This window comes from Canis lupus, chromosome 6 (genome assembly GCF_003254725.2).
Source record: "Canis lupus dingo isolate Sandy chromosome 6, ASM325472v2, whole genome shotgun sequence".
NCBI lineage: Eukaryota > Metazoa > Chordata > Mammalia > Carnivora > Canidae > Canis > Canis lupus.
The window spans coordinates 16070661-16083607 of NC_064248.1; the positions used below are offsets into that span (position 1 = coordinate 16070661).

At 54.2% G+C, this 12947-nt stretch overlaps 1 protein-coding gene across 6 annotated transcripts in view; it reads left to right on the forward strand.

Moving 5' to 3' along the window:
• Window positions 1-12947, forward strand: part of PRKAR1B (protein kinase cAMP-dependent type I regulatory subunit beta) — a 113029-nt gene that overhangs the window by 85320 nt on the left and 14762 nt on the right. For all 6 annotated transcript variants that reach the window (XM_025415997.3, XM_025415995.3, XM_025415993.3 and 3 more), the window contains exons 8-9: window positions 5678-5738; window positions 10608-10729. In XM_025415997.3, coding sequence (XP_025271782.3) covers window positions 5678-5738; window positions 10608-10729 — 183 coding nt within the window. The remainder of the gene's footprint in view (window positions 1-5677; window positions 5739-10607; window positions 10730-12947) is intronic.

Sequence of the window (12947 nt, forward strand, 5' to 3'; positions counted from 1 at the left end):
GTAGTTTCAACAGAGGAGCTTCTGCAGCCAACTGGAGGCTGTCCTGCAGATGGTGGAAAGCATCCTGACCCCGGCAGCAGTGAAGGAGCCAGAAGGCTCTGGGCCAGCCACACTGGTCCAAGGACCTCCCAGCACCATCTTGGTCCCTCTCCATCACTGGGAAGAGGCCACCAGAGCTGAGCACCTGGCCTTTGGGAAACTTCGCTTATCAGTCACTTAGGCTCTCTAGGTGGTCATGGCTGCACCAGGTGCTTTACTTTGTGGGTCGGGGATGGTGTCTGCTGAGATCCCAGGGCCTAGACCCCAGGAGGGGTTCTAACAGCCCACAGGGAGGTGACTAAGGCCAGCTGCTTACTGGGAGACCCTTGGCTTCCCCCACATGCTCTCTGGGACTGGGCTGTCTCCCCAAGGCCGGCCTGGACGCTGCAGCTTCCAGGGAGGGACTGTGATGTGGGGATGCTCTGGGGGAACACTTGTTTGAAACATCCTCATGGCTTAGTCAGGTGGGAGCCTGAAGATGGGGTCCTGCTCCTACTGCCTCCCCTCTCGGGATCACCAACACCCCCACCCTGCCCATCCTCATCCCAATGCAACACCCAGGGTTTCACAACACAGGAAGGTTTCAGTGCAGTCTTTGGGCAACTGTTTGATCAGGCTCTGTGTGTGAGGAACCGTCATTTGTGTACTCAGTAAGCGTTGATTGGGCACCCACTGTGTGTCAGGGGCTCTTGTAGAGCTGTGGATACATCAGGAGAGAGCAGCTGGATGTGTGCTGGTGTAGGTGAGGCACCCTGAGGCACCATCCCCCCCCTCCCAGGAAGGGGCAGGTTTGGGAGAGGGCCCAGCACCCTCTGTCCCCCGCAGTCCCCTTCACACACCTGGCCCCCTATTGCATAAGCCATTGTTCCTCACCATCCCCAGTGCTGAGCCCTTCTTGGCTGTGGGATTTTTGTGGCTGGAACCTTGTATTCAGGGAAGTTCCCAAACCACTGAGGCAGCTGGCACTTCCTCTGTCTTAATTCTGGATCCCTGTGCACTAAGAATAGTCGTGGCTGTGCTGGGAGTCTGCAGCGCTTCTGCATCTTGGGAAAGAAAATGACAGTGCTGGCTGACCCGGAAGGGAGTGTCCTGCAGGAGGGTGCCTGTGTTTGCATCAGTCCTGGGTTTGGGCAGATTTGGAGGCAGCTGTCATGCAGAGTGTACCCACCACGCATTCACTCCCACAGGGGAGACAGGGAGCGGGGGTACCACCAGGGGTGTCTCTCCAGAGAGACGGCCCCTCCCTGTGCATTCAGGCGACAGGGATCCCAGGACATCTGATCCAGAAGCCTCCCTCTGCTGCTCCATGTAGTGGAGAGGGATGGACAGAGCTCCATGAGGCACTGAGCAGAGCCAGGCTCCATGTCCATGTGTGCAGCATGGCAGGGGTCAGGAAGCACTGCCTGTGCCCTCCCTGCCTGTCCCTCCTGGGTCAGGTGTGGGGTGTGCACTCCCTGCGTGAGGAATGGGCAGCTGAACAAGGTAGAAAACCTCATCAGGCTGCCCCATACCCCTGAAGCAAGAGTCATGCACCAGCCTCTCTGGCAGAGAGTGCCTAAGGGTTGCCTCCCTCCTGGTGCATGAAGGACACTCAGGCTCCCACCTCGCCTCACCTGTAGTCTTTGTCACAGAGGGACACCAACCCCAGGGGAAGGCACCTCAGCCAGCCTCTGCAGCCAGTCTTCTCACTTGAGGGTTGCAGTGCCTGCCACTGTCATTCTGCAGCAGGAGACAGACAGGCCAGCTGTGCTGCCCTTTGATGTCTGAGGTCCCTGAGCCAACGTGTCTGTGTTCCACTGGGGGGTGTCCCTGCTGTTTTGGAAGAAATGCTTTTTCCATGGCTGGCAGAGACCTCAGGTGGCCTGGGCTGAGCCTACTGCCGCTGTGGGCATCCACACCTGCCCTGATGGCAGCCACAGCGTTGGAAATACCCTCTTTCTACTGCAGGTGGTCTGGGGCTGTGTCCTCACCTTGGCTACAGGCTACAGCCACACAGAAGCACCTTTGATGCTGATGGTGTCTCATCCGGCCATAAGGCATCTTGGACCACTGGCTGAGTCCCCAGCCCTGTTGGGGCCTTGCTGGATGGAGGGGCCTGAGGGTACCTGTGGGTCTCTGTGTGGCCTTCAGGACCCTCCTAGGATTCCAGCCTTTTTAGTGCTGGAGAGGCCTGGGCCCCATCAACACGTCCCTTGGCCCAGGTTGGCTTCTATAACCTTCACGGGATCCTCTGGGGCAGGAGTCGTGCAGTTGAGGATGTAGTCTGTAGAGACAGGGTGCTTGCCCAGCTGCCAAGTGAGGGGCAGCAGTCTGACCCACAGCTGTCTGGGCTCCCCAGATCAGTTTCTGGGCCCCTGGGCACTCTGAGCTTTGGAAAAGATGCACAGCACAGCCTCAGTCTCTTCCCTGCCTCGGGGCTTGTCCTGCTCCTACCTGCCCCACCCTCACTTTGCTCTGCCCCTCCTGTCCTGGTTCACCAGGGTCCCCCACCTGCTCCTGCACATTTCATGTTGGCTTGGCTGTGCAAGACAAGGGTTGTCCCCCGCAGTGGACGCCATGTGCTGGCCTCTTGCCGCAGCCTCCTAATGCTGTCCTCCCCTGCCTTTGACCCTCATACCCCTGGGTCAGGCACTGGTGAGGCTGCATGGAGCAGCCGTCCCAACCAGGCAGTGGCACAACTGTACCTTACTTGTGGCTCCTGGATCCGCTCTGGGTGCTGTTTGGGGCCCTTATGTGTATATACTGGGGACAGGCGCTCTTCTGGCATCTGCCCGGACCACCCTGTCTTCAGCTATCAGGCCCTGGGGGACAGAGGACAGGCAGGCCCCCAGATTCCACTGCTCTCTGGAATGGGTGTTGAGCTCCCCCACTCCCAATCTGCAGGCCTATCTGAAAACAACCCTGTGCTCTTGAATGCTCTCAGAGCTGCTGTGGGTTGACCCTCAGGAGGCCAAGGGCTAGGCAGTCCTAGCTCTGCTCAGCCAGTCAGGTGGCCAGGCATAGTGGGGGGGGGGGGGGGATCTTTCAGCCTCCCTTTCTGTAACCAGAAATGAAAGTGACAGATGGTGATGTGTGGCCGAAGGGCGTGCACAGTGGGTGCTGGGTGGGCCTTTTCCCATCACTATGTAGGGAAGATACCTAGCATGTCTGCAGCTCCGTGGCATGAACACCAATTCTGCATCAACACCCTGCTTTGACCCAGACCCCACACTTAGTGGCACGTGGACACAAGCAGGTTATGATCCCTCTCTGAGCCTCCACACCTGCTATAGAGTGGAGACTGTAACAGTGGCTAGCTGAGGTGGTTGGACAGAGCCGATCCTCAGAGGTGCCAGTCCTAGAAGCACTTGGGAGGTCTCAGCTGGGCTGCTTCTGCTCACCTCTTCCTGGGATGGGCTTCTTGGTAGTGCTGAGGGTCTGTTTGTAGAAGTCTCCAGCCCCATCTCTCATGATGGAGGAGTCATTCTGAGGCTGGTAGCCCTCCCTCTGTGTCTCAGTGGGAAGCAGACAAGGAGCCTGCTGGGCTGAGATAGTATTGGCATGGGAGAGCAGCAGTGGGAAGTCTGGAGGAAGGTGGGGAGGAGCCCAGGTCAAAGACACAGATAGCTTGGTGCCAACTAACCATTCTTCTGAAGGGGAAACTGAGTCCCAGAGGGGGAAAGACTGAACTAAGAGTAGCGTGGGGGTGTTATGAGTGATCTGGAGTTGGAATGGGAATGTGCTGATCCTCCCTGTCAGTCCTCTTTCGCTGTGCTCAGTAAGGATCATCATTACTGCCACCACCATCATCATCATCACCATCTTTACCACCACCATCACATCATCATTATGATCACTATCACCTCTGCCACCACCATCACCATTACTATCATCACCATCGTCACCATCAGCACCATCCCCATCATCACTATCCCCGTCATCCACATCATCACTATTGCCATCATCACCATCACCACCACCATCATCATCATCCCCATCACCACCCTCACTGTCATCACCATCATCATCACCTCCATCACCACCATCACCATTGCCACCATCATCACCACCCTCAGCATTATCACTTTCAACACCATCCCCATCATTATCCCCATCGCCATCATTATCACCATCACCATCCCTATCATCACCATCACCATCATCATCCCCATCACTGTCACCTCCATCATCACCATCACCACCATCATCACCATTATCACCATCATCATTCCCATCACCTCCATCACCATCACTGTCATCACCATCATCACCATCATCACCATCACCTCTATCACCATCACCACCGTCATCAATATCACCATTATCACCATCACCAGGATCTCTGTCATCATCATCGCCCAGCTTTGGGACTTGTAGAGCCCAGTCTGGGTTTATTCCTGCTCCTATGATCCCAGTCTAGGTGGTCACTTGCCCCTCTGAGCCTGCCTCCTCCTCTGGGGATGAATGTAATTATGTCCTCATTTGACAGGACTCTCACAAAGTTAGGCAGATCCAAGTGTCTGACAGACCCGCTGCTGCCCTGGCCTGAGCACTTGTTCATTGTCACCATTCTCCCTCCCACCTTTGTCTAGTCTGTGGTCACTGGCCTCTCCATCCTTTTCACATCCCAGGTGAACTTCTAGCCCCCATCGATGGATAAGGCTGCTGGTGGATTGCATGTCTGTGTTTTCTGAAAGTGCCGTACTTGCCAGTACTCGTTGGCAGGGCTACCATATATAGTTATGGAGTTGTGTACATTGTGCAAAGGGATGAGGGGCTGAAGTCCAGACTGCTCTCTCTCTGCCGGGCTGGAGCTGGCTGGCCATAGGGAGGCTGGACTTCCTCTTCATTTGCTTATTAGGCCACCAGCTCACCGGGATGCATGCTTGAAGAATGAGGTGTCTTTTTCTAATTCACATTCAGATTCTAATTTTGGGGGTGGATTCTCATTTCTAATTTACATAAAGGCTGATGGGGTTCACAGGTTTTGTCTTATTCAGCCAATGTTTGGTTGGGAAAGAAGCAGCTCCTTGACTCTTCTCACCAGGCATGAGTTTTAGGCACATCCAGTCCAGGGAATTCACTGATGTTGGCTGCTCCCATTTATGTGTGTCTGACTGAGGTGAGGGTGTGCAGTGAGCTGGCTCAGTCAGGGCCCCTCACCATTGTATCTTGGGGATACCTGCCCTCAGCACAGGGAAAGCCCAGTGTGGGACTCTGGTGGATTGAGTGCTCACTGTGTGGACCCGTCACTGGCCCAGCCTGGATGAGGTCACTGTTGCTGGCAAGGGGAGGTACAGCTGCCTGGATGTGGGGGAGACGTGGGGCGGAATCTCAGGGGCTTCTGAGACATGGAATTCTCAAAGGGTTTCCTTTTTTTAAAGTTTTTTTCTGAAGATTTCATTTATTTATTTGAGAGAGAGCGAGTGAACAGGGGGAGAGGCAGAGGGAGAGGGAGAAGGAGACTCCCTGCTGAGCAGGGGCTTGATCCCTGAGATCCCAGAGCTGAAGGCAGGCACTTCACCCAGAGTCCCCCAGGCTCCCCTCAAAGGGTTTCCTTTTAAGAGTTGAGAGTCATTTGGAGAAATTTGGAGATACTGAAACAATTCAGGCGTGAAGACCCACCTTCTTCTCTGTTTTCTCCTTTTTTTCCAAACAGGGCAGCACACTGAGAAAGCGCAAGATGTATGAGGAGTTTCTCAGCAAGGTCTCCATCCTGGGTCAGTGGCCCCAACCCCGTATGAGACTCTCTGTGCTATGTGGCTTCCTCCAATCTCGTCTGAGTCTTGCCTGTTGACCCCAGTCATTTCCACATTCCCTGCATGCCTGGCAGGCTCAGTGCTCTTGTTGATGTGCAAGTTTGGGACATGTACACGTATGTACCCTCACAGGCATGCTCTTACACATGTATGCACATGTATGCACTCCGACAGGCATGCTCACACACGTATATACCCACACACATGTATGTATCCCCACGGGCATGCTCACATATGTATGTACCCACACAAGCACACTCATACACATGTATGCACCCACACAGACACGCTCACACACATATGCACACACACCCCAAGAACTCTGTGTCTGCTCCCCCAGGCCACCATGACCCCTCTGCTCAAGTGTTTGCACTTTCATCCCAGAAGCTGTGGGTGTCTGTTCCTCCACCACCAGCATCCCCTCCAGCCCTTCCTCCATGTCCATCAGTTCTGAGCTGAAAGCCCATCTCGTGTTCCAGTAAATGTAGCACACTGTGCTGAGCTGCCTTCGCTGACCCTTTTTGTTTTTTTTGCTAAGTGTGGTTTTTCCTGCTGCATTTCTGTCCTTTCTTGTCCTGGGGTCTGATAAATATGATGGCTACATCTCAGTTGCTTTTCAGGAGCATCAACAAAATTTTTCCCAGCAAGATTTTTGTAAGTGTTCTGAAGTTGCTGTAACGTATGTGATGGTCAGGTGCTGATGCAGACCAGCCTTGTCTGGCAGAACTTTCAGCAGTGAAGCTAATGGTCCCTGTCTGTGTCGAGCACTTGACAGGTGGCTGGCAACTTCCCCTGTGGATGGGGCAGCTCTAGCCTCTAGAGGGGCGCTCTTAGGAGGGTGAGGGACAGCTGAGTGCCCAGCCCCTGAGAACCGTTGGAAACCAGCAGCGCCCAGTAGCAACCCCAGGCCAGGCTGCTGGGTAAAGAGGTGAATGCAGGGTATCCTCCTTTTCCAAGAATGTAATGGAGTGAGAAAGGAAAAGAAGCAAAGGCTGACACTCATGGATGAGGACACAGCAATCCAGGTCACCTGCCTGCGTGGTGTGAGCTGTTGGGGACACAGGGCTGACCCTTAGCACTGCTGGGAGCTGGGCTCTCCCTCTGCCCAGTCCCTGCCATCTGGAGAGGAAGAGAGGACTCACTGCTTGCCCTTCCTGTGGAAGATTGGAGGGAAGGGCAGGAGGAAGCCCCCTCCCACGCCGCCACCCTGAGCTCATACCAAGCTTAGATAAGTGGAGGGAGAAGCCACGGCGGCCAAACAGACGAGCCCCAGGTGCCAGAACAACAGAGGAACACTCAGAGCAAGTGACACACAGAAAAGAACCCAGGTGCAGGGAGAGCATGTCCGAGGAAACAGAAAACAAATCCAGTGTAGGATTCATCAAGAACACAAATCCAGTGAGCTAGCAGCGGCCTGAAGATGGGGAGTGGAAACAATGTGAAGTCTGCCCCGTCCTGTGGGGGGAATGCAGTCAAACCAATGGATCAGAGCTCAGGGTTAGTGCAGGTCTCAGAAGCAGAAAGCAGCAGAGGCCTCAGCCCTCTGTAGCATCCGTGAGGCTGTCTTACAGGAAAGGTGTGAGACCACCTGCCAGGTCTTTAGAGGCCTTGGCTTCCAGGGCAGAAGAGAAGTCAGGCCGAGCTTGATGTCAAGGGGCCTTTGATTTTCCAGTGGAATTTCACATCGCTCTAAAAAACAGACCTGAAGGTCAACTATGCTTGAATTAAAAATAAATAAATAAATAAATAAATAAACAAACAAACAAATAAACAAACCCTTAACAAGTAGATCCAAAGCAATTATGACAGAGTATTCATATGATTTTATTCAGGACAGATGTTGGTTATGTTGTTCACACTACTTTTTTGATTAACTTTTTCTCCAAATGAAGAAAAGTGGATGAGATTGAGCATGGAGGCTGTGACACGCTGGAACGGCATAGGGCAGGGCAGGGCCACAGTGGAGCAGGGAGGAGGGCACCCTTCAGCCAGGCCCGAGGTGTCCACAGATGGCCAGCACCCCCAAGGCGGGCTCCAGAAGACCCCGATCAGGGTGGGTGGCATGCAGTTGTTCGCTCCTTCACAGGCCACACCAGGGAGCAAAACCCAAAACCCATAGTGAGGCCAGGAGGAGCCAGCTCATCCTAACGGAGCCACTGCTGCCTGAAATTCAGTGTCTGTCGAGTCAAGCCACATGAAATGGCCCATTTTCTACATTTTTTGACCTAAAAGGCAGACATTCCATATGCTTCAATCTGACGACTGAGTCGGTGTTTTTTCCATGATCCTTTAAAAGAGAATCTTTTAGAAAAGAATGTATCTTACATTGAAAAAGACACTCAGTTACTCTTGGCTCCTAAAGTAGAATTTAAGACTTCACATTAAAGGTGACACAGCTGGTGGGTCATATGTATAAGAGTATTTCTGCTTGTCTTTCTGTTCAGGTCTCTGACTGGAGACACGGCCAGGTTGTGTGACGTTGCAGCAGCTATTTCTGGGTAGCACTTGGCAGTTTTTCACATTTTTTACACTTTGCTGTATTTCTTGAGTTCTTTGTAGTGAATATTAGTAATTTAACCCAAAACAGTAAAGTAGGCCTGGCAAGGAGGGCACCATGGGGCCTCTGACCCTGGCCTCAGCACTTAGCCAGGGTGCATGCAGCAGCTTAACCCCATGTCCTCGCAGAGACCCTGTGAGATGGTGAGAGAAGGTTCTGGTTCTTCTCTTCCTCTGCGGGTGAAAGCATATCACGCAGCATTCTCCGCACCAGCCATTTCTCCTGTCAGGACGTCTGTACTCAGTATAGTGCCCCTATCACCCCACCCTGGTTCCAGAACCTTCTTGTCACTCCAGTGGAGGCCTTGTGCCTGTGAGTCTGTTCTTGCAGGTGCCTGGGCTGGACACATCTTATGAAGGGACGCCGCACTCTGTGGCCAGCGTCGTTCTTGGAGAAACAAAAATTGGCAGCCTCACAAGCTGGTCCCTGGGTTCCACGGAGCTATGTGAGGGGTACTTTAACCCCATGAGAAATCCCCAAGCCTAGGACCCTGGGGCCCATGGTCACCTTCCACATCCATCCTCCTTTTATTGTCCACTAAGCACCTTTTCATGCTCTGGTCACACCTGTCCATAAGCTTTGTTCCCCCCGATGAATGGATTGCCAGTGAGTGCTTCTCTGCGGCCATTGGGCAGAGCAGCCACGAGACTCATCCCTTCGCTGTCAGTCACCCCGACTGCACAGAATCCTCCAGAGGGAGGTCTGCGGGGAGGCACGGAAGTCTTGCTCTGCCAGCCTGTCCTCAGCTCACATCCCTCCGCCAGCAGGAAGGGGCATGGCGGGGGGCAGTTGTGCATTTGGGGCCTGGAGGTCTGGTTTCTGTGCGTGGACACTGGGGTCGGCCTGTGACGGGCACTGAACCTGGCAGGCTTGAGGGAGGCATGAGCCCAGAAGCCACCCCGGCGCTCTGTGTCTGGCACCTCACATGGTCTCGGGCTGCGGCTGCTGGCTGCCTCCTGCAATCATGTCTGGTCCGATGTTGAGATCCCTCTTAGGAAAGGGGCCTGTTGCTTCCCTTTAGGGTAGACAGCCAGCTCCCAGAAACCTAAGGCTTGAGACCTTGAATGCTGCAAAAGGGCTCCCAGGGCTTGTGTGTTCTGCGTTGCCGCAGAGACTGGATCCGGTTCAAAAACTGAGGCCAGAAGACTGCCATTCCCCTTGTGTCTTCTGCTGGTTCTCCTGAGATTTCTGCCACTGGAGGACACAGCTCTGCGTGTCTTGACCTTCAGACTGCAGAGTATTACACGTTTCCGATGTAATGGAGAAATCAGCTGATGGGACGGTGGGAATGGACCTTCCCCGACCCGGGCCATGTGGCCCTCGGGCTGGCATCACCGTGACCATGGACTCGTTCTGTGTGGGAATGCTACTGGCTCCGGTTCCTGAGCAACGCTGGCCGTGCAAACCTTTCCTGGCGGGCCAGCGGGGCGCGTATGCTGACGGCTCTGCGAAAGCTCGTCCTTTGTACGCACAGCATTGGCAGGCGTCTTAAAGCAGAGAAATCCCGCTCCTAACCTAGTTCTAAAATAAATGCTTTGCTCTGTATTTTTAGCCGCTGACCTACTTAAGTAGCATCTGATAAGTATAGGCCAGGGAAGGTTTTTCTGCCAAAAAAGAAATAGTTAATCAGACAATCGTTTTCTTCCAAAGGAGCGTATTGTTTTTTTTTCCTTTTCCTTCCTGAGGGTTAGGGATGGACAGTGACAGGAAGGGAAGGTATGGGGAGAGGCAGAAAGGTATGTATAATTTGCAAGCTGTAAAGATGAGCGTGGCATTGGAATTAAGTATTTTGACCTAAAATAATGGAAGGCGTGCAATGCACATTGCTGTGACATAAATGCATTTGCAGTTGAGCCGTGATGAATGGTGATTCTAGTGAACAGCTAATTGCTCCAACCACTCTGAAATATTTTAAACGGCGTAGTATTCCCAGTGCTTAGCTATGATGGTGTTTTTGCAAGAACACAGGCAACTTTCAACTAAAGATGACAGGAGCGTTTTCATGCTGGGTTCACAGGCCCGACTTCCAGCACCCAGCACCTCGGCTAAACCACAACGTGTGTGAGCACAGAGCCCGATCTAAGACCCTGTCCCCATACATCCCGCCTGACTCACTGGTGAACCGCCCAGGCCCTCCCAGCATGGAAATCTGCTCCCTGTCTCACTCACTGCTGTCCTAGCGAAGGCTGACCCACGGTGCTTCCTGAGAAAGCATTGGGGTGCAGAGCAGGGGGTGCACAGTGTGGTGACGGTCTCCTTGTCGCCCGCTCTAGAGTCCCTGGAGAAATGGGAGCGCCTGACTGTGGCAGACGCCCTGGAGCCTGTGCAATTTGAGGACGGAGAGAAGATCGTGGTCCAGGGAGAGCCCGGGGACGATTTCTTCATCATCACGGAGGTGAGTGCTGCCCAATCAGGGGTGTAGGGGACAAGGTGCCCCGCCCTTGCTGCTCCATGTGCATGACCCCAACCCACCACCCTCCCACTCTCCATCCCACTAACAGCTGCAGGCCAGTGCTGATGTGTCCTCATGCCCTTGAGAATCAGAAAGGTCTCCTCTTAGAAAATGGTTCGGGTCCCCAGGCCCACGCATGCAGTGCCATGTGAGGACGGTGCTACACTGAACACACGTGTAGGCTCAGTAGAGGTCTGAACCCACACTGGAACCCTGGGTGTCACATGGCACCTATAGTTTTATGGCATGTTTTTGTTGGGGGAAATGCGTAAATTTAGGGCACATGGGATCTTTCCACGCTGTTTCTTACAACTACGTGCAAATCTACAATGATCTCAAATTAAAAGTTTAGTTTTAAAAAATGGTTCCAGGTTCTCAGCCTGGACACGCATGAGTCACTTTTACGAGGCCTAGCGACAGCTGGGGCTGGGGCTGTAATCCGTGGCGGCCACACTCGAGCCTGTCACTGACAGGGCCGAGCAGCTGCTGTGGCTGCCTGTCCCCGGGGCTGGGCTGGGCTGAGACCCCCAGAGTGAGCCTCCACCCAGGCGCTGCCCGGAATGAATGGGGGGCCCGCCGTGCCGTGTGGGCAGCCCCAATGACGCAGGCCCAGAAGTATGCTGCCGTCTGTTGGGCTCACTTCCTCCTCCTCTGGTGCTCAGGGGCGGAAGGATTTCACATTCATGCTCATTAAAGCACATTCTTCAGCTGTGCATTTTGCCACTGGACAAAGGGAGCCCTCCGCGTGGTAGCCTGGTGGCCCAGAGCAGCAGCAGCATCACCTTGCTGTCTGGAGCGGGCCATCACTGCTGGGTCTCTGCAGGGCTGATGGATACACAGAGCTTGGTGCTCGGGATCCACTTTCTTAGTTTAAAATAAGGAGAATTTGCCAGGTTGCCGATGCAGGTCATGAGGTTTGGAGCCTGCTCTGCCGGCGCTCATCCACCTCGGTGACATGCGGCCCGTAAAACATGAGTGACACAGATAAGATCCCATGAACACGAAACACAAATTTGGTTTGCGACTTTAGTCTGGACTCCTGCAAAGCCTCCCCAGGAGGGCGTGTCAGGGTCCCTCCTCTCTGCCACCTGCTTGAGGCGGGTCTGTGGGGGCACCTGAGGCACCAGGGAGGTTCCAGGTTGTGCTGCGAGCGTGCTTATGGGGACCTGATCACCTCCCCACCCAATCCCAGCACTGTGCCCTGGATAGACCATGCTTGCAGGTGGCAGGCAGTGTGTGCGTGTGCATGAGCAAAAGAGGCTGCCTCCAACCTGAGCTCCCTGAAAGCTGCATAAATATTTCTGAAGGAGTTCCCAGCACAGGGAGGTGGTCTTGGTGGCATAGCTTGAGGTCCTGAGGGCAGGAGCCCACTCAATGCTAACATTTCCTTGAAAAGAGGAAAAAAAAAGGAAGGACGGACAAATAAACCCCAGGCTGGACAAGTGCTGTGATGTGGAGCTGGTTGTCAGGGGAAGGCTGGCCAGGCTCCCCTCTCTGTTCCTGGAGGCGACTTTCCTGAGGCTTCTGCCTCAGAGTTTATGTGGTCCTCCTGAGCATCCTGGAAGAGAGCTGGGGCCTATGGCCAGGGGGCCTGAGGGCCTCTGCAGAAAGCCATGGCTACTGTCAATCAAAGGGCTGGTGGGGTGACATCCCCTCTGCAGTGGCTCATGGCTGACCCAGAGGACCCCTGTGCCCCCATGCCCCCAGACCTCTCACCTGTGGTCTTGGGGTGACACCCTGCCTGGGTCTGTGTGGGCCTGGCATTTCAGTTAAGAACATGAGGCTGGGGGCAGCCCCAGTGGCGCAGCGGTTTAGTGCCGCCTGCAGCCCGGGGCATGATCCTGGAGACCTGGGATCAAGCCCCACGTCAGGCTCCCTGCATGGAGCCTGCTTCTCCCTCTGCCTGTGTCTCTGCCTCTCTCTTTCTGTATCTCTATGAATAAATAAAATAAAAAATCTTAAAAGAAAAAAAAAGAACATGAGGCTCACTGAGGGGAAAGGGGGTCCCTTCAGCCACTGCTTTGTTAGAACCACCCCCTTCCCCAGTCCCTGAATCTGCATTGGGTGTGGCGGACCGCAGAGTCCTTGCTGCACTCCTGGGCAGGTGGGAGGGCCTTGGCGAATTGGCAGACCAGTGGGGCACAGCAGCCTTGGCCTGGGG